The sequence below is a fragment of the Parus major genome, chromosome 1 (assembly GCF_001522545.3).
Source record: "Parus major isolate Abel chromosome 1, Parus_major1.1, whole genome shotgun sequence".
Taxonomy (NCBI): Eukaryota; Metazoa; Chordata; class Aves; order Passeriformes; family Paridae; genus Parus; species Parus major.
This window is the reverse complement of record NC_031768.1, coordinates 10,375,627-10,398,011: the sequence shown is the minus strand read 5'-3', so window position 1 is coordinate 10,398,011 and position 22,385 is coordinate 10,375,627. Positions and strand designations below refer to the sequence as shown.

The 22,385-nt window shown below is 35.1% G+C and overlaps 1 protein-coding gene across 13 annotated transcripts in view; it reads right to left on the bottom strand.

Moving 5' to 3' along the window:
• Positions 1-22,385, bottom strand: part of DMD (dystrophin) — a 1,134,919-nt gene that overhangs the window by 241,323 nt on the left and 871,211 nt on the right. For all 13 annotated transcript variants that reach the window (XM_015620877.3, XM_015620912.3, XM_015620930.3 and 10 more), the window contains 2 exons: positions 19,886-20,097; positions 12,859-13,013 (listed from right to left, as the gene is read on the bottom strand). In XM_015620877.3, coding sequence (XP_015476363.1) covers positions 12,859-13,013; positions 19,886-20,097 — 367 coding nt within the window. The remainder of the gene's footprint in view (positions 1-12,858; positions 13,014-19,885; positions 20,098-22,385) is intronic.

The following is a 22,385-nucleotide window of genomic DNA, read 5'->3' as shown; positions in this document are numbered from 1 at the left end:
GCATGTGGATGTGTACATATATATATATATATATATATTTGAGTGATCTTTATATATGCAAACTTATGTCCTACCATCACTATTTTGTCTGGCTTGTTGGAAACTATCCTTAACCAAGCTGATCTTACAGTACTGGAGATTTCTCACCTGTATGCAACTTTACTTGTGAAATAATTTTGTTGCAAATGGATAGAAAGCCTCAAATTGTAACCAAACTTAGAGCTACAACCTCAGCATCCAAGCCAGTAGCTGACATGCCTCATTATTCTGAATGAGGAACCAGGAAAGCTTTGGTGTGCTGGTACAAAACTGGCTTGGGAATTGGCTGGGTATCAGCAGGTGGTGAGAAATTGCATTGTGCATCACTTGGGTCCTTTGGGTTCTGTTACTCTTTCTCCCTCTCCCTTTCCTTATAGCTATGATCAATATTAATAATAATATTAATAGCATATTTAGTAGAATTCCAACCCCCCCACTCCATCTCCCTCAGTTATTAAATTGTTCTTATCTCAACCCAGGATATTTAGCTTTTCTTTCCAATTTTTCTCCCTGCTGTAGGGAAGTGAGCAAGCGGTTGATGGTACTGGGATTAAACCTCGACAGTGCAGCACTTCTCTCTGCCTTACATTAATTTCTCAGCAACTTGATCTACTGCCTGAGAGCTGACTTCGTGTCTTCCAAAAAGCTGAAGGGCATCTCTGTCTTGGCTGCACTGTCCATATTTCTAACAAACTAATAACCAGTGATATAATTTTAAATTCCAGATGTAATTTGGCATACAGAGAGATTAAGAGAGAGCAACAGCTGGTCCAAAATAAACACACAAAGGCAGCTCTCTGCTGATTCTCCTTCCTTCCACAGGAACAAAGAACAAAAGCCCTCAATATCCCCATGCTTTGATTGGAACTCAGAATCTCTTCATGGACAAAGTCATGCTCTTTCCCTGGCAATCAAAGTTTCCTAAATGACAACACTTCCTTCAGATACAAGAATTAGAACATTCTAAAACATCTCTTGATTGTAGTGATAAGCTCAGAGTTTGTCTTTTCTTAAAAATCTGTTGAGACAAAGGGGGAAATGATTCAATGAACAGTTTCTCACCCTACTAAGCAAGATGCAAGTCATTTTTCCCAAACAGTTTTCATATTATAAACTCTTCAAAACTAGAAAACGTGTTTCTGGTGTTTCTGTACTTAGGAAAATGGATGCAGATAAGAGAAGAAATGATTTCTTTTGCCACTACTCATTGGCTGGCTTGTTTCTAGTCTTATACCTCTCACAGACCTTGAAATAACCAGGACTTGTATAAAAATAACAAAAATCATCAATCCATTTCCCAGCATTTTCCTCTGAACTGCTTTCTTTGCTACAAAAAATACTAAATCAATTTGAAGACATTTTTGGATTTAGATAGTTCGTCCCATACATTTCTTTTTAAAGCACAATAGATACTGCAAAAAGAGAAAAAAAAACAGCTCACTCCAAACCCTGCATTTATCCATAAAGTTTTAGATCAGTCTTGGATATTATTCCCTCATCTATTCTCATCTATTCATTTTTTAGGAGACTGAGAAGAGTTGCTAGAAACAAAGGAAATATTTCTGGGGAATATTTGTTCCCTGTGGAACAAAATTACATATATGGACTTCTGTATAGGACCTTTAAGCAACCCCTTTTTAATGAAGCACCTGGCAACATCAGCACAAAAAGATCTGTGTTACCCTGCAGGAAAACTTCTCATCAATCTTTTAAAAAATAATTTCTGTCTCTTTGTATGCTCTATTCACTTTTGGGATTCTCAAAATGCCTCTTAATGGGATAAAAAAGAGAGAGAGTTAAAGGGAATGTTTTTTAACAGTCTCTTCTTGCCCCCATCACTTTTGTCTTTTTTTCCCAGCTTGCCTTGGCATAGGTTAAGAATATATAAGAATTTATAATAAGTGTACATCTTCTCTCTGTTCATCATAACTATAGATTATCATGTGTGCACGGTGAGCTACAGAACAATCATTATTGAAACTAAGGGGATTCTTTTCTAATTACAATCAATTACAGGTTATCTTTTTTGCTATTGAAAACAGCTTATGTTTACTTGTGATTTTTAATCTCCCGATAAATTTTCATTAAAGTCAATCATTTTCCAGAGAGTAAATCATAACTGTAACCAGGTTAAAGAGAGAGGAATGTGAACAACACTCAACAATCACTGATATATGAGGTATCATTAAAAATTATTTATAGACACAGAATAATATTCTGATTAATTCACTCCAGGGGCTTTTCTAAACAGCCCTCAATCAAAATTCCAAGGAGGTATCTTCAACCACTAAATAAGGAAAACAAAAACAAAAACAAAATAAATCCAAAGAAAGAAAAAGTCCAAAACAAAATCCAACACAACAAACAACCTGGCAGCCCCCCTTCCCTCAATTATCTGAACCACAGACCAGATTCCAGTCTAATCCTTGTATAATTCAAGTACTGCCCAAATAAGACACAGGAAGACACTATTTAACAATTCTGTTACTCCCATTGATGAGAGAAGTCAGAAAAAGAAGAAATCCTAAAATCAAAAGTTAAACCAAACAGAGAAAACTAGTCTCCTATTCTACCAAAAGAAGCAAAAGATTATTGTTCTGTAAGTCTTTTCATACTTCATGGTCTATAATACGTAGAATTAAGTTTTTCTTGCATTCCAAAACTTATCATTCTTTCAAAATTCCAAGGCAGTCAACAATACCATTTAATAAACAGCATATTAATTACTTAGATGCAGTTCAGTATGATAAAAATCTTTGCTCTCTAAAACAGTGAAGTATAATTAAAACTGATTATGAAATGATATTCTAAAGGCACTTGTTTTCTTAGCCTTACTGCAGAAACAACTAGATTTAATAAGACTGTGAAATGCACTGATGGCATTACATGAAATCAATTAGGGCTCACAAAGGATACTATTAAAGTGTTAGTGTAGTTTTCATTTGGAGCATCAGCCTCTGAGGGCTGAACTCCATGGCCTAGCAAAAAAAGTGATTTGCTACCATGCAAGAGAAAGAGGCCTCAATTCCCAGGCTGCAAAACTTGTCTGGCAGCACTTAGAGTTCTTATTGTACCATGCATCATATTAAGTAACACTAAATAAACACTTAGATAAACACACACATTATTTTTTCCCCTCTAAAACATGGGCCTCTAGTAGTACTCACATTACACAAAGATGCTGACAGATCAGACTGACTCAATATATTTTAAAACATGTATTCTGTCAACATATTTTAACAAGCATAAAATGCTAACCAGAAAAAACCAACAAAGCAGCTCTGTGAAATTCAGGTCAGAAGCAGCTGGTAACCAAAACTGGTTAACATCTGAGTAAGAAGGTAAAAAGGCAGCCTGCCTACTGCCTCTTATATTTATACAATGCAATAAAAAAAATTACTTGCAAAGAACGACTCCATACCTTATACATTTATTTTTTACTCTTCAGAAGGTTTCAGACTCTGATGGAAAACCTAAATATAGAATAAGTTCTCCACTATAAGGAGATAATCTGATTAAAATAGATCTGCTGCAGAAAGATGGTAAAACATCAGGAACTGCAACCACAGGTAACATGAAAAATACTGAGAAATACAAATAATTTATTATTATGCAGGTTCAAAAACATGTAAAGAAACTACAGCTCTAGTTCTGTTCCTCAGGATCATGCAAATATAAATAGTTAAGTAGTGAATTTCCAGAGCCCAGTTCAGCAAATTCAGATGGTGTTCAACTCATTCTCAGTTCAACAGAACTTCAGTATGTGTTTGATACAGAAGCCTTACAGAGAAAATCCTGACTCCACTGAGGATGAATGGCTAACCTTCAGCTGACTTCAAAGGAAACAGGATGATCTCTGATAATTCTACCTCAGTTCTTTTTTGGATGAATTTCAAAGACAAAAATTCTTAGCAGAAGAAATCATAACCCTTCAAACAACAATTCTGGACCATTTAACAGAGTGGAGAGAGACATAAATACACCAAAATTCTAAGTCTGGGAGTGAGGAAGTCTGACTATTCTGCTATGAAGAGACAAGAGACAAAACCTGAAACTTCATGTGCTCACAGACAATTCTGGCAGAGTCATCCAAATCTTTCTCTTAAATAATGCATGATTTGCAATGTTTCCTTCCTTCTTTAATGATTTTTGAAATAGTTACCAGGTATTTACATCAAAAAGATACTTGATTTAGATTGAGATCTGTCATTTTGTACTCTCTGCAAGTACCTCAAGTACCTGTACTCACTCAAGTATCCTCTATATATTACAGATAGTTTATCCAACATCTGAGCAGATGCATTTCTTTTCTGCAACATATGTCTACCTGTTCTCAAACCACTTTCCAAATTTTAGTCATGGAAATGAGCACATAACTGATGCATTCATCAGTTTAACTAGTGATTCAGCTTTACTTCAGCTTATGAAAAGAAATCCATAAAGTATATCATAACCTTTTTACAAGCTGCTATTTGGGAAGCAAATCAAGGATGCAAAGTCTTGTTACAGAAACCACTTGAATAAAACAAAACTGAGATTGAGAGTATATAATGTAGTCAATGTAAATAATGTTCAACCCTGAGCATTAGGAGCCCTTTCCAAGGGAGTGGTAAAAGGTGGTATTAAGTGCAGTAATGAACCACTGGGAAAAAGGTATGAAAAGAAAAATGGCAAATTTATTCAGATTAATTTTCAGATTATTATTCAGCATATTGCTAATTGTACTGCTTTCCAATCTGCCCTTTGTATTGCCACTTCCCCAGCTCTCTGCCTTGGTCAGCAAGAGCCACAACCATCAGCCTTCTGTACCAATGATCCTTATCAGGAATAATGGAGACTCATTATTTGTTGATTTCTCTGTGACTTTACACGAAAGCATGTAACTGAAATTTCAGTCATAGCTAAACATCCGCACAAAAATAAGGCAAGCACTGCTGTTGTCAACTTGACACATTTGTGGGTAACTTCCAAAGAGAGACAAAGCAATTGATAGCAGACTGAATTATCCTCAGTTTCAAGCATGACTGACAAGTCAGCGAGGGGAAATCTTAAACTGCCTGCACAGCAGCTGAAGAAATACCAAAATACAGGGAAAACACCGGGGGAGGGGGGTGTGGGGGGTGTGAAAAAAGCTATCACAAGAAAAACTATGCAAACAAAACATGACAACTAAGGTCAAATTCCTTTTCTTTACACTCTGCTAGTCCATCAGTTTTTTTAATTTCTGTTCAGTTTGTGTTAAAGGACATGAAGCCTGATAAGAAGTCTATTGAGAGGACTGGAAAGACATTAATTTGTTCTATGAGCTTTGGATGAGAGCAATAATCAGTGTGCTACAGTTTGTTAATTTATCTACAGACTAATAGGAAATATATTTAAGGTTAGACTTTCAGGGCACAGAGCATTAGCTTCTGTTCTTGTTCAAACAGAAACTAAAATTTTCTAATTACTTCAGAAAAACCTCACCTTTAAGAGAAAGAACAACACATTTGTCTTAATGTTCTAATGGAATGGGAACAAAAATTGACATTTCTGTTCCTTCACGCATCAAACTTGTTCTTCATTCAAACCTTGCTCCTACTTCTTATCCTGTATATATAAAAGAGGAAGATTTCTGAAATAGAGCATTTCTTTGATATGCCCACTTTGAGCTTCCATTATGATTCAAGTTTGGCCACAAAACTGCTTTCACTCTAGAATTCTGTTCCATAAACTAGCTAATGATTCTGTCCAGTTAACACCAGAACTGTCCTAATTTTCACCAGAAATGAGTAAAGAGAAATTAACACACAGTAATTATTAACAAAGAAACAGAATTTTGTTTTAATCAAGACCAAAATAAAAACCAAGAATGAGGGAAAGAAAAAAAGAAATAGCAAGTGTCTGAGCAGTAGGGAATGGTATTCTAAAAAAATTTCCTCTTTAGTTTCTGTTGGTAACTTGCTCACACTGTTGGAAACTGGTGGCCTTGCTGCAAGATACCAGTCCTATTCTCCTTTTTTAGATTGTGTACAATTAAATCATTAACACTGGGCTATAGTTAGAGCATTGTGCTAGTGACAGCAAGATCATGGGTTCCATCTCTGTATGGGCCATTCACTTAAGAGCTGGGCTGGATGATCTTTATGGGTATCAGAATATTCTGTGATTTAAAATCCAAAACAATGAGCTGAATTCATGGTGTCTAGAAATCTGAGCAAATCCTTTGTGGAACAGACAAAACCCAGGCATTTCATTTAAAAACAGCAACACTTTTTGCTATGAGGTCATTTTTGCTTGTCTGTGGGAGGACTTAGCAGACCTACAGATTATCTATTGCCTTTCTGGAAGAGATAAAGATACTAGATTATGTATAGTCCACTTGAATATGTCTATGGTCTGTAGATATATTCAAGTGGTGAGAAAATTTAGTTACTTTAGACTCATGTTAAAACTTTTAAGAAACTCATCCCAGAAATCACAAGGATCCATAGATCCCTTTGTCAAATATTGGTGCTAGTCTCTCCTGAAATAACTCAAGAACTCTTTCCTTTTTATGACTGTCAAAGAGTTTCTCAAAAATCATAGGAATATGTTCACAAAGGTGGAAATGATGAATCACACAGTATTCTGGGTAGCACTGCCTTTTCAGTCCATCCTACCAGCATTTGGAAAGCATAACCAAGACTATCCTCTCAAAAATTAAACCAAAAACATTCACTAACACCAATTGAATTCTCATCTTGGATCTGATGTCAGAACTGTATAAAAAAGTGCTGAGTGGAGAACTAAGATAAAACTAGAATATAAGCAACTAAGATGATTTTCTAGATCTCCTGATTACATGAGCTTCATCTGACAGCTTCATTTACTTCTTTTTACAATTTTTTTCTTATATGTGATGAAATGTCATCATTCTCAGGGATATTAAGAAGAAAAAATAGCAAAACATTGTTAACTTATGTCATTGCTGGTAAGATTGATATTATATTTTATACCTAGATATTTGCTTGAGATTGCAGGGAGTTAGTAGAATGTCTTTCAAATATGTTACTGCTCTTTTATCTATTATCATAAAATAATCCTGCTGTACCAAATTCTGTTTTAGGTGTGTTTTAAAAAATGGATATATTAAGAAATTATATAAGTAAAACATAAACCAAAAAACATAACAAATTAAAATCAAAGCATCTAAACTTTGCCGTTCCCACCCTTCTTAAAGTCCTTTTCTGAGGATTTAAAATAAAGGAAACACAATGGAACAAAGAAAGCAAAAGATACTTAAATCTCTTGTTGGAGAACAACTCCTAAGAAACTTTAAAGACATCCATATTCTAAAGACAAAAGGTTTAACATTTTTGCAGTAAATATAGAGCTTTTCTTTAGAGTTTTCTACCTCTGCTGGAGAGTAACTTCTGAGAAGTGTGCAGTGCTTTGCTGAGAAATTAGTTTCATGAAAATGAAAGGCTTCTTATGCCCACTTTCTAATAAAAAAGACATGAGGACACTGCATAAAATTCAGACTTTTCGGAATAGTTCCAGGTTATATGTTTTTTGAAAACTTTGCCTATTTTATTCAAAATAATACTCAGCAGAGATACATTAGTTCTTCAGAATAAACATGTTGACATATAAAATTATTTGGTCCTTGACATAATCTCAACTGTTATACCTCAGGTTGCAGAGATTCATTTTCATTTAGTGTGGCTAGTTTTGCTGAAGAAATACTTCTTAAAGATTTAATACCAAGAGAAGTTCTCAAAGGCAGCATCTCACAAACATCTAGACTGAGAATTTCTTCTTTAAATAGTATAGGCAACAAAGATAGATGTATTATCAACATCTCTCACAAAACAAAATAATTGTCCTACAATTACAATATTTTCCACCAGACTTTGCAATTTTACATTAGAATCCATTGCTAAACAGCTGCAAATAACAAGCTTCAGCATGATATATTCATTGTAAAGTAGTCGCCTTCACATCTACTTTCTTTGAGCCTGACAAAATGATATTGAAAACCATTCACCACAGAATGATGATAAAAATGAAAATTATCATAGTATTTTTTTTGGGAAAAAATAAATTTATATTAGAAAGTGACATTTTTCATCTTTGTCTAAAATCACATTTGCAGGATTTCTTGTTCTCACCCCCATGAATGGAGCTCTATAGCCAGGACAACTGCAGGCACAGACATGCAAACAGACTTCTCAAGTAAACAAGATTCCCATGGCCACAAAGTGTGCCTGCACAGGGAGTTTTTGGAGCTGCTCATACTCAGGTTCTGTACAGATTTTAGGAATGCAAACCAAGCTTCAAAACAGCAGGAGAGTGGAGAGGGAAAATATGAGCTTGCTTGGAGATTGTGAATTCTTTGCTGCTTGACTTGAGCAATCCAAGCCAAAAAGAGCAAATAAGCTTTCCAGAGATGGCTCTTAGATACAGTCTAGATACTGGAACCAACTATGAATCTTCAGTGTAACTCAACAAAATTCACACTTCTGGCAGCTGCTGCTGCTGTGTAAATGCAGTTTTTCTCACCCAGAATGCAATACAACTGTAAAGCAAATGTGATTACTTCCACAAGGAACATAAAGTAGTGTTAGGACGGGTACAGTATATTAAGAAAATCTGTCTCCAGCAGAATGATTGAGCTGTTTCTGTGCAGGTCACAAAATTATACTTACAAAATTAATGTACAGATAAAGGTTACATTCTAATATTTGTATCTTTACAACAAGCAACAGTTGATTAGGAATATTTGCTGCTGAAGGACTAAATCTAGATGATGACATTTTTCACACTTATAATTACTCTTTTGTTAGGCATTTATATATGAAGGAGATACACATCACACTTTTGTACTGTTTATGTCCTTAGTTTGTTTGGCCATTTACATTTTACACTGTCCAGCTGGTGAGCAAAATCGAGGTGTTTATACAACTGCCTGCATTCAAGAATTAACACCACTCTTAGTTAAACATGGGAATTGGTACCTTAGGTGTTTCAAACAGGTTTAGAAACACATCTCCTTGCCTCTCCTCACACTGATTTTTCACTGTTCATACCTTGTAGTGGGGAAAAGAAAGTTACTTTTTATGTTTAGATTGTGGTGTGTCGTCTATATTGTCTCAGGAGCCAAAATGCTTGAGCAGTGAAAGCTCCCAACACCTGCTGTGTGGCCTCATCTCCCTTGAGCTTGGCCACAGGAACTGTTGGATGATGTGAATATCTGAAGATGTCTATTACACAGTGGTGGTTTGGAATCCTAAACAATTCTTGGAGTATGTTATACAATTATTTTCATAATAGAAATTCCATTTAAGAAAGACCCAAGTCCATTTTTATTTTAATATTTAAGCTAATGATAATCCACATTTATTTGATTCACAGGAAAGGAAAATACAAGCAACTGTTGATGTTTTTTAATTGTAAGTCACAAAAAATGTGTGTCCTCCACAAAAGGAGTAACATAATACTACTATAACAAACATTTTTTTTTATGTAGCAAATTTCTAATGGTTGCTTCTATCATTGCACTTTTTTCCCTCTTGAGAAGACTTCATCTGTTAGATTTATTTTTCTTAATGCAAGCAATAGAGATCACATTCTCTTTAATTGCTTTAGCTTAAATAATATGGCTATTTCTTGGAAAGTCAATGGTTCTACAAGAGAAGAGGCCTGTTTACAAGTCAGTCTGGCTTTTTCCCAAGTGACATGTTATGTGCTTTTTAGTGTACCTTTGCAGTATCAACAACAAAAATAAAATTAAAAAGTGTCTGGTGTAAAAAAGGGAAGCAACCATCCAGCGTTCACCAGCTTTGTCTCTTAAAGGATCTAGAGAGGTACTGGTTATAGCTCAGTGTTGTAAAACACAACAGTAAGGCAAAGGGTAAACACACAGCAATCAGCTGCAAATCTACTTAAGCAAAACAAAACACAAGCTAGCAGATGTTGCCTTAATGACTGAAGTACTTCCTTTGGCAACTGTTACCAACAGGCAAAGTGGAATTTTACTACTGCTAGCCCGCCTGTTGTCTCAGTAAACTTGTTCATGGAAAAGCAGGTTTCACATTTTTTTTTACACTGACACAATTCTGATATTAATAATAGGTTTAAGAAAAAAACAGTTCAAAACAATGTAAGCAACTCTTAGTTTTAATTTTTAAAAGAAAATATTCACAAAATATTTGGTCCATTTAACTTGGCAATATAGAGAGAGAAAGCAAAATCTTCAGCTGCATACTTCCTCTTGGTACTTACGATATGCATAAAAAGTGATAAAACTGCTTGTCAAACACTGGTCAAGAATATAATTTAGAATCTATTTGTACTATCACTGTGAGGTGACCAAGTCATCAGAGCACTATTCATTGTTTAGATGACAATAACACACGGATATATCTGAAATCATTGCATACATATCTGAATGGAAGCTAGATTTTCTTGAAGACTGTGACAAAACGTGTCTCCTTTCTACTGAGTAAATACTCTCTTACAGTTCAAAATATCCCCAAAACCATAACACCTTCCCCATTTTTTATTTTTCTATGCAATAACCTGAAAGTTGGAGTCAAAGCATAGAAGGAGGAGGAAAAAATCCAAAGTGAAATCTCAAAAAACCATAACAAATTGGCATTTAAATAATCCAAAAGCCCATAGACTTCATTATGTCTTTCCACAGGGTTGTTTAACAAAGGAATTACAGAATCATTTAGGTTGGAAAAGACCCCTGAGATCATCAGGTTAAACCCTCAACACAAAGCTTCCAAAGCCACCTCTAAACCATGTCCCTAAGTCTCACATCTACATGTCTTTAAATCCCTCCAGAAATCTAGGACATTTTTTCAAGGCCTCACTCAGGAGCTGCTGCATGAGCAAAATGCCTGACTAGTGCTTCAAAGAAACCTTAAAAATCTACATGCACAGAAAATTGTCCAAGTAAAAGTCTTGTGCTGACTTGATGCCTTAGTATGTCCATATTTATCATTGTCTCACAAAAGACCAACAAAAATGTGATCCAGCCCTTAGAGAAGTGTTATCAACTACTGTTTGCAGCATGCTGCTTTTTCAAGTTCCCAAATCATGACAAGTGTTACAAAAGCTGTTTACAAAAGAAGAAATTAAAAATATATTAGAAATACAACAACATCATACCATAAAAACTAGGATACTCATTTTACAGTTCATATTTATTCCTATCCTTTTGTACTTCTTTAAGGGAAATGGCAGCTCAGTCACCTAAGCAGGTCTCTTCTTAGATAAAAATATTTACTTTAGTAATTCATCTAACACCTCTGTGCATTTTATAGAAGCTTGCAAGGAATGTCTTTTGAAGAATTTGTACTCTCTCAGCCTAATACTTGGCAGAGTCCATGCAAGAATGGCAATTCTCACCTGTGGGCAACATTAGACACGTCTGGGCTTGTGCTGAGGCATTAACAGATTTAAAAATGCACCCTTGGCCACAATTAGTGCAGAGCAGCCACAGCAGCTACACACATATCCTGGACTTCTCACAATGCAAGGGTTGTAGTTCTAAATACAGACAGAACTTTCCTTTGGTTCTCACATCTAATCCTTTTGAGCTGCTGATTGTATCTACTCATGGGGAATGGTTTTGAGCATTAGACTCATCCAGCAGCAGACAGTTCCCCAAACTCACTCTCAGGCCACAGTGAGCAAAACATTATTTCCTAAATATATGGCTACTTCTAATAAAGCTAAATCAACTATTTCTATAACAGGAGAAATACAAACAGGTATAAATGGAATATTTATATTAAAATCTCAGTTTAGTTAAAAATAAAAACTTTCAAATTACTGTGTGTCTTTCTTTTAGTGGACATCAAGAGTACTGCTTTTCTCATTTGAACAGGGTTTTAAGTCAGTTTTAAGTTTGTTTCAGGAAAATGCTACTAAAGTGACTCATTCATATGACCATCAAAATAAACAAAAAGTGACATTAAAGTTCTGTAGTCATCATGTGATTTAAGTAGCCACCATTATGTGAGAAGATCTGAATTTACTACATATTTAGCTAAATTGACTTCTCTGGCCTTGTTCATAGACTTTAATTAAAAACATGTTAAGATCTAATTAATTTATATATTCAGTTATAAACTATAAAGCTTAATCCAAGATACTGATTAAAACAACTTCCATATAATTTTTACTTATCTAATCTTATGTGCAGTGATTTAAAACTTTTTTATTATTAGAAAGTAATTTTTACTGCAATATGTTATAATCTTATAGATTGCAAATTAGATGATTCACAATTTGTTGGCAAGCTAAAAAACAAAAAAAAATTGTTTTTAATAAGGAATTGTTATCTAAACCAAACACTGAAAGACTGCAAAATGTAAACAAGAAAGTGGTCAAGGATTTAATAAAAACTTTCTTGACTAGAGATTTGCTTCAAAGATACAGGATAACATTTCTACTTTGAACCTGCTTCAATAGGATACTTTGCTTCAATAGGATATGTCTGTCATTTTCAGATTTGGTTTATGAGTCAGAATCACTATTGTGATTGTGATGTGGAGATAGTACAGATATATGAAACAATTTTAAATACTTGAAATACAACCTATCAGCTTAAGTTAGTTGGCTGCTGTTTATAGCAGAGGGCAATTGGCAGGAAGCTAAATTTTATTTGCGATAATTAAATGCTATTCTAAAGACATATTTTAAAAAAATATTCTACAGAAGAGTCACAATCACTACAGTCACATCATTTGCAAAAATTTCATCTTCTATAATCTCCAACTGCAGCTGGACAACGAATGTTAATGGAGAGCAACAACAAATCCAACAGCAGAATTTGTATCCTACCTTTTATTAATGGCAGCCCACGATGCATTGATACTGTCTGTCATCAGTTGTACATTTCTGGTGTCATCTGCTGAATAATCACGGAGCAGCTTAAGGGCCATGTCATTTGCCACATCTACATTTATCTGCCATTGTCGGATTTCTTTTGAGAATTGCTGAAATAAAAAGAGAAAGAAAGAACAATCCTCAGAACAACACTAAATGATAACATACATTGCATGACTATTAGAAAAGGAGCTGAGTAACTTACACCATCTGTAAAAAAAGAAGGACAAAAAGAAAAAAAACGTCCTCAGATTTACTGGAAATGAAAATCAGTCTTTCTAAATGTTTTAAACTCTTTTAGACATAAGACCACATAACTACTTCTAAACTCTGAGAGGACCAAGCAACCAACTTCTAAATAGTGGAGGAGACATGACAGCTGAAATTGATAACCACTGATTAGAATGTTGATTATTCTTTTCTGAGACACAAATAGACGGATGGATTACTGTGCATTATGGAAACTACAATTATTTGTGACATTGAATACTGAAAGAAAATATAGTGAAATCATATATTCTGACTAATTTTATTTTTTATACTGTGAAATAATACTGATTTGGACAATTAATTACCTGTGCTTTCAGGCTGTTTTTTAAAAAATGTAGTTCATTTTAGCAAATTGTTTATGTAATTAGTGCCATCTACTGGAATAGCATTAAATCTGCAATACAGCAAAATAACTACTGGTAAGCCTATCCATATCTTTATAATGATAATATATGCTTAATACTAAAAAGCTTTTTTAATTTTGGTCCTCCTTTGTTTCCCTCTTTCCTCTCCATTTTCTCCTCTCCTTTCTTTTCTCCTCTCCACCTAGACCAGCTGCCTGACTGGTGAAGCAAGCCAGGAAATCCAGAATAGTCACTCAGCCAGCAGCCAGCTCCCATGCATCTTTCCTGTTAGTCTTTCTCTCAGAGCAAATTTCCATATAAATGCACTGAAGCTGTGTATTTAATCCATAATGTGTAACAACAAAATGAAAGAGCAAAGTTAATTGATTGCCTGCTTGTAGTTCTGTACTAAACAGACTCCAACTAGCCAAAAAAAATGGACCATACAAGTTGAAAAACAGTTTGTAAATAGAAAGAGTAAGTTGCATGTAAACATTTGAAGCTATTGACAACAAACAGTAAGACTCAACTGTCTTTATTGTTTTGCTTTATTCCATAAATCAGGAAAGGCCTGTAGAGAAAAAAATAGCTTTTTCCCCTTCTTTCTCCCAGAGCAGAATTCCTTTTGAAATCTTGTTTTGACTCAGATAAGGAATTCTTCACATAGAGCTGAACTTACATGTAATCCCTAGTGAAGGACTCTAAATACTAAGTAAAAATAAATAAATTTTAAATATTTTATGCATTTATGTTTTAATCTCAGAAGGTCTTTAAACTCATTTTGATTTAGACTGGGACTAAAATGCACTTGCTCTTTGAATAGAGTCCAAATGGAGTTTTGGGGGCAGGGGGTTCAATTTTTCCCCCAAACTCTTTTCTGTTAAAAGACTACTTCAGCACCTCTGGGTTCTCTCCATAACTTAAAACTGCAAACAGGCACTTTCCCCCTTTCCTGTGCTATTCCTTCGTGGCAGGGCAGGTGCCTCTGTTACTGGGCACCAGACAACACCTTGTTTATCTGTTTTGAACAAGGGATCCTCTTTCTACCAATCAAACATTAGGAGGAGCCTACAAACCCCTAATCCTGGAAACCATCTGAACATGTTCTGGTTAAGTTCACCTAAAATGAAGCTGTCAAGACAATTTTTAAAAGAAATTTCTCTTTGCTAAGTAAGGAGATCTAGACAGGGGAAGTGATAATTTTGTAGAAAACACTACTAATTTCTTTGAGGAAGATACAGACATGTTGTTGTTTTGGAAACAGTTTTCCAATTGAGCTCCTTTCCTGCCAGAATGATATGCAACAAACACGTAAATTTTCATGTTTACATAAGCATAATAATATGTACACAAAATACTAAATAGTAAATAAATTCTACAGTAATTACCATTTCAGTTTTGTAGATTTTATATAGCAAGTATCTATTTTACATTTAGGTCTTTTCGTCTTTGTTTTACCCTACCTTTCTCTTTGTTTAAAATTACACAGGCATGCAGGTAATTTTTATTCTCAGACAAAGAATCACAGCAGACTGACTGTTCACTGCTTTATATAGAAAAGTTATCATAACATCTTGCCTGCATTGTAAATTAATGGTCTGTAAACTTTATTTTGAAAATAAGATATTTTTGCCCAGACCCATGTGTATAAAATTGACTTTCTAAAAGATTTGAATCCTTGTTTTATAATAAAAAAAATATGTGAAGATCCATTACAAGGTTATTTCCAAAAGTGTTGTTCTCACCATTAACTTCAACATTAATCCATTAGCTTCCTGACACTACAACACAAGGTCGTCTCTCAGGAAAGAAATTATGAATATAGAGAGCTTTGGTGATGGAAACTATTTGTATTTTCTGTTTTACTGGAAATTGATATGTGAGTTTTCAACAGCTTTGAGGAATGCATGCTTCAACTTTGCTCTGTGTGCAGACACTGAGAACAAAGTCTTGGGGTACAAGTTTTACCTGCCTATGCCACCAGAGACCCATTAACCTGTCCTCCTACATTACTGCAATGTATACTTCAGAACTATACTCACAGTCTGTGGTTTTTTTCTTTCCTCTTTTCCCTTTTGTGTATTTAGGCCTCATTTATCTTTTAGCTATTTGAGACCACATTTGTTCTTTTCTTTTTAAAGGAAAGTGCTACATTACCTTAATTTTTTTCTGGCATTCTATTTAAAGCATTCTCTTTGTTTTGCCTGTGTTATCACTGGATTTTTCTGAGTTTACTAAAAGGCTTAAAGAATTAAGGCTGTGCATTTATCATGTTACTTAGGTATAAATTTATTTATAATTTTTGATTAGAAGAGACTAGTTGATGCTATTAGGAATAAAGCCTGTGCAATTAAGAGCCCTTGATTAAAAACAAGGAATGAAATCAGAGCTGCACTTTATTTTATCCCAGGATTGCCCAGTGGAACAAAATCAATGATACACAGTAGTTCAAATATAGCAATATGTATGTACAACACCATCCAGTTCTGTGTATATATCACAAATCTGGAAAATCAGACTTTCTGTCTTTTTTCTGTATATCTGCAGCATGTTTTATTTATAGGCTTAAAGAATTTATTTCTTTAATCAAGGAATTCTAATTTGGTGTTTGCAACGTTGTCAATAACATGAACATAATTGTTTTAGTGAAATCAAAGCAGTACACTGTCATCCCTGGAATAATAAAAACCCACAAAATGCTGATTTTGTTCTTCTTCCTGGTACACAGGGAATGGCAAAAGGGTCCTAGTATGTTCCTGTGCTGCAAGAAAGGCAGGCAAAGGCAGCCTCAGACATAAATTTCACACCCTGGGCTCTGCCAGTGGAAGGCTACCTGGCCTTTTGAGTCCCAGCAGGGCAGGGGATGTAATCAGGCTGCTATTTAATTTCTTTTTTAGATGGAGAAATAACTGGTCAATGAAGGAAAGGCATAAAACATTGTGTCCATCCTTCCTCCTCTTCACTTTGGCTATCCCAAATGAAGTTGCACAGAGGGAGGAAAGATGCCTCACTAGCTCCTACCAAAGCAAGGAGCCAAGGAGGGAACAGTCAATCCTAGCAATTTGTTTTGGTTTTGGGTTTTGGTGGGTTTTTAATTTTATTTTTTTTTTCTTCTCATTCAAAGAGAAGCTCAATATCCTATTAGGAAAAAGCTAGTTTTACACTAGTTTATGTTCTGATGACATGTTGATGCAAGGAGTTGAGGTGTATTTGTGTACTATTTATACACCTATAACCTTCAGCCTGCTGAGTTAACCATCTGCAGTCATCACCCAATGAACAATAAAAAACAGGGTTTAATGGGGAAAGACTCTCATTGGCCAGATTGCCATATTCTGATTCCTCACACCTAACACTAGTTTAGTACTCGAATACCGAGTAAAAAAAAATTAAAAAATGCTGTAATTCTCAATTCTGAATTAATTTCTGATTAAAATGAATAATATTTTAAATTATTAGCTATTATGCCTGGTTACTTTTATCTTTTAAATGTCAGAAACAAAATTTTAAAATTATTTTAAAAACATTAATGGCTAAATACAAGCAAGCTATAGAATTTTGTTTTATGCTGGCATTGTAAAAAAATAAGAATGGAGAGGCTGGTATTGCTGAGTTTACCATGTACTCATGTATTAGGATGCCCTAACAGAAGTACATTAACACAAGCACTGATTAAAAGTTCCCCTAGAGCAGAAGGGTCTACACATTGATTCAGCTGTCTTTAGACAGACCTACAATGTTTAACAAGAAAATCAGAAGAACAGTTGGTGACTACTTTCTCACATCGAGCTGTGTTGAGATACAAAGCTGACAAAATTAATGTCTATAGAATTTATTAAGTCTTGCACTGACCTCTCTCTTTCCCTCAAAGCAAATGAATAGAAATTTCAGCTTCCTCTTCAACAGCAAGCCAAAAGACAGCCTACTTACTCTACATCTTCAGGGGACAACATCAAAATATATGTGTTTGGCACAGAAGCCTGGAAAGCATTTATTTTGAGAACTTGATATATTTCTAGGTCCTTCAGTTTAGCTAATACTGTACAGCAGAAACATAAAGCTGTTAACTCAAAAAAAAAATAGTAAATTTCCATTTTCCTTAGACTTCATGACCCCTTATTTCAAGCATGAATGTAACAGCTGATGCTGTCACATCCGAGAAACTTTGATGAAGGATTTGACACAATAGGAATTACTGGCAGACAAAGATAATTCCTCTAGGAAGGCTGGCACAGAAAAAAACCACAAAGAGAAGAAGAAAGAAAAAGAAAATAAATTCCCCCACCCCTCCTATTCCCTATTCTCTAAGACAGAGATGAATTATTTCTAGACTTGAGGAAGAAAGGCTAGGCAAAACCTAAAAAATGAAAATTAACAATCCTGGAAGAGTAGAGCTTGTTGATGTTCATAGCATTAGGAGGACACAAATTAAGGTGGACTAGCTGAGACACTGAAATTAAAATTATAGGTTAATGTCTGTAACATGACACAAAACATCCATCTCATTGGATCCAGACTGGTGGGAATGGCTGTGATTACACATAGCCCAAGTGCTTCTAAAGTAAGAGGCAAAAGAATCTGCAGGTCTCCATTCTCAAACTGTTTATAGGTAGAGATGCATTCTGTGAATAAGTACACTATTATTCTTTCTCTGGAACTCTGGGGCTGGAGGAGGAGAATGGCATGTTCTTATTTCTCTCCATGGATAATGTTGCTCCAAAGCAACCCCACATTTTTTTTCATAAAGCATACACTCTTACATGGACCTCATCTCAACTTCATATACTCTTGTAAAAAAGTGGACAAAAATCCATTTATAAAGCAATATTTTCAATTGTTTTTCTAGTTAAGTAATTTGTTTTCAAAACATAGGACACTCAATACTATAAGACAGTGCTTGAACAGAACTGTTTCTTTCGTTAATTGAGTCTTTGCAGAGCTGAGACATTGACTATGTTGAGCTTTTCCTTTTTTTTTTAACAAACACTGGGCAGAAGCCAGGACTGTATCTCTGCAGGAAGACAGTGACAAATGGGAGTCCTCTATGCTGAATGACAGTACTACACAAGAGCTATAACTCTTTCCAATACATTAGTGAGTGATTGCCCTTGTTTACCATAATCTACCCTTCCCAAGCAATGACCCTTTTGCCACAATCTTAAATGAGAAAACTTAACCTCAGCTCAGCTCTAAAACAATGAGCTGATGAACATTTTATGCTTCTTACAGAAAAGCAAAAGCAAAAAAAAAAAAAAAAAGCAAGTAAAACCCCAACAGATTTTGCATTTACTTAACCCCAACAGATTTTGCATTTACTTCAAAATGCAATAACTAACTGATGATGGAGATCATTGAACCAATTGTGAAGTTCTACATATATTTTCTCTGGCAGCAAAACCATTTGATGAGGACCTTACCACGTGAACTCTTCACAGCAGTTCATTACCATTCAGCTGTGTAAATAGGACTGCTCTAAGAACATAAACTTTAAACAAAAATTGAGTTGTAAGAGTTAAAAAAAACCTACAAAAATCTGGTGGGCAGGAGAAGAGACTATCACAAAATACTTGTGTAACTCTTTCTCCATAGAAGCAGGAGTCACCTTAGAAGGGTGATTGATTGGTTGGTTTAAATCCTGGTTTTCCCCAACTAGAAAATGAGATATTATTAATCTTAAATAGCTATTCTCAAAATTTAATCATGAAGAATGACACCAAAGTATGACTGTTTCCATTACAAAAAACTTAAAAAGTGATGCAACAGAGAATATTTTCTACCTGGGGTACAGCTCAGCTATGTAAGTTAACACATTTAAGCACCATAATGTGGCAATGTGTGCTAAAATCACAAGAGCAGCCGTTTCAGGGTTTTTGTTTTCAGTTAATAACCCTGTCAAGGTTGAAGCTGGTGAGATAATCCTGTGGCAAATCTAAAATGCTTGATTTCTGAAATATATCCATTTAGTTTGGTATAATTGTGACTTTTTTCAGTTACTTCCAGGAAATCTATACAGCTTCATTAGCAGTGCAGGCAGCCACAGGCAGCCACACCAATACTACAGGATTTCCCAGTCTGCAGTACCAGTGCTCTGAGGCTGTTGTTGAACAGATGTGAAATACTTGTGCTACAAAGGTAGATATTCTTCCTGCAAGATCAAACAGCTATTTGTTATGTTATTTGTTAAGACCAATTTCATATTCTGTAATATGTGACACATATTTTAGACTTTGCAGGTTAATTTTTTCTAGTTTGCTATGGAAGATTTTTGGCAATGTACACTGTCCACAGTTAGAGGACAACAGTTAGAGGACATTTTCTTTAACGACTTCATTAACTCTAATGGAAATCTTTTAATACTCAGTAGTGACCTTAAGTTCTGTGTTCTGCTTTTTCAAAGCTTCCATGGTGTAGGAGATTCCTTTCCATGATTCAAGCTTAGCTTTTGCTTGTTCAAGAACCTGCTCAGCTTCTCGTTTTGCTTCCAGCCACTGCGTTGAATCCTTCAACATCTCTTGAAGCTGCTGCCTCCGGCTTTGGAGGTATCCATGCACTTCATCCCACTGGCTCTGTATCTTCTCAACTGGTGAAACACAAAGGGAAAACAAAAGCTGAATTACTCTAAAGGTTTTTTTCCTTTTTTTCTTTTTTTTTTTTAAATTCTGTTTTTTAAAGTGAGGAAAAAATATTTTAATATTTCTAGAACTGACCATATAAGAAAACTTCTGTACTTTTAAACTGCAATCGCATAGAAGTTTAGTTCAACAAAAAAGAACAGATAAACTCTTCTGGGTCACACAGTATGGCATTATGACACACAGCATGAGTTTCAATGCATATGCAGCAAGAAATGACAGGTTCATGCCTCAAAAACCCTTATGAAATAGGACCACATTTGAGAAAAAGTGTCTGCAATAATCCTTCATTCTTAACAAACCAACACAAGGTTTAGGATTTTCTGAAGAATAAATCCTGTGGGACATGAATAATACAAGTTGAAGATTTATTATTTAAGATATAATTAATGGCTGTACTTTCTTATTTCATCGAGGCAAATATTAGCAAAATGCAAAGGCTAAACAATTTTCTCATGTGCTCATATGAAATATAAAATAACAATGAGTGATTTCTGGAAACTGGAATCACTAAAATCACTGAGGATAAGCATTGTCTAGCATCCAGCACCGGGCTTGTCCATAGTAGCATAGAAACACCAGTAGACAGAGTTGTCCAAGCAGCTGAAGCTTGACACAAAAACCCCAAACTCCACAAAAAATAAAATCTGCACAGTGAATGAAGGAATAAACATTTCATTCATTAATTCATGAGATTAGTCAGAACAAAAATATGTTCTCAGTATTTTCTTGAAGACTTCTTCACTAGGTTGAAAATTCACAGGTCTTCTAGGGAAGGGAACTGAAATTCCTAGAGTAATCAGATAGCAATTGAAATATTCATTGACTGGTAGTTCTAACACTGCACCTCTCACTGCAAGGCTGATTCCAGAATGGTGCAGCCTAAACACCTGGAAGAGAAATGCTTCAGCAGGGAAAAGAGACTTCTACCTATCAGCACTTTTCCTTCTTCCAGAAGAAAGGATAAACATCCTTCCATGAACTCAGCTGAGGTTTAGAGAAAGAAGAAAACCTTTCAGCATTCCCTGCTGAAGCCTAGGGAGAAAAACTGAGTAAGCACACTTAGCAGCGTGTTTAAGTCAAAGAAAAAGCAAAACGAACAGAAGAAACAGAACTGGAACACATAAAGCCCCATCAAGAGAACAACAAGGGTAGCCTAAGGCACAAATTCTTAAATTTAATCTGAAGCAAATCTAACCCCTCTTTTTAGGAAGCTGTATACTCATTTCTGTGCCCTCTCTGGGCCAGGATTTCTGATGTAAGCTTTAGAGTACACCTGAAACAACAAAGAGGCTGTAGACTTCAGGAAGGGTGAATAACAGAAGTGAGCTGCTTGAGCAAAATCTCCCTGCCAGGCTACAGTACATGGCTCAAGGGCTGTGCTGGAGGCTTAAGGACAAAGTCTAAACACCTTCCACTGTGTCACTGCCAACAGCTGCCACCTATTTCTTGGCAAATCACTACTTCAGTTCCTTTCCCCTTTGAGACTTTGATATCTTCTGAGTCCTGGCATACTGGAGATTTTGCATTGTACATTGCAGACAGAAGTACAACAGCTTGTTTGTGTCAGCTGGCCGTGGAAAAGAAAACACAAACTACAAAAGTCCCACCCATTTTTGTTTTATTATATGTTTCCTTCTTGATGTGGGTAGTTTGGGGTTTTTTGTTTTGTTTTGTTTTATTTTTTGGCCAGGGTGAGAGGATTAAGAAATGAACCCTCTGCTTCAAAGGAAAGCTGGATTAACAGTTGTATCAATTTTTCATAAGAGCTGCTTTTAGTAAGAAATGCTGACATTTCTTATCACCAAAAATCAAAATATTTATAAATGAATTGGTTCCATAATGTCTCCTAAGGTTTGTAAGTCAGTAAGATATTTAGCAGTCCTCCTCCAGGGAATGTGCTTTTTGCAGCAAGACTGAGTTTCTCATCAGACACCACAGTCCTGGGATTCCATGATGACCAATTCTCCCACCCAAGAGGACAGTGAAGCTGCATAATGAAAACTGCATTCAGGATATCCCAGGAGCCCATTTACACAAGTGGCTATGAATACACAAGCTCCAAACATATGAGAAACATTTCCTATTTCACCGTGAAAATACTTGGCTTAGCTCACTCAATAAAATGACATACATACATACATTTATATTTATATTTATATTTATATTTATATTTATATTTATATTTATATTTATATTTATATTTATATTTATATTTATATTTATATTTATATTT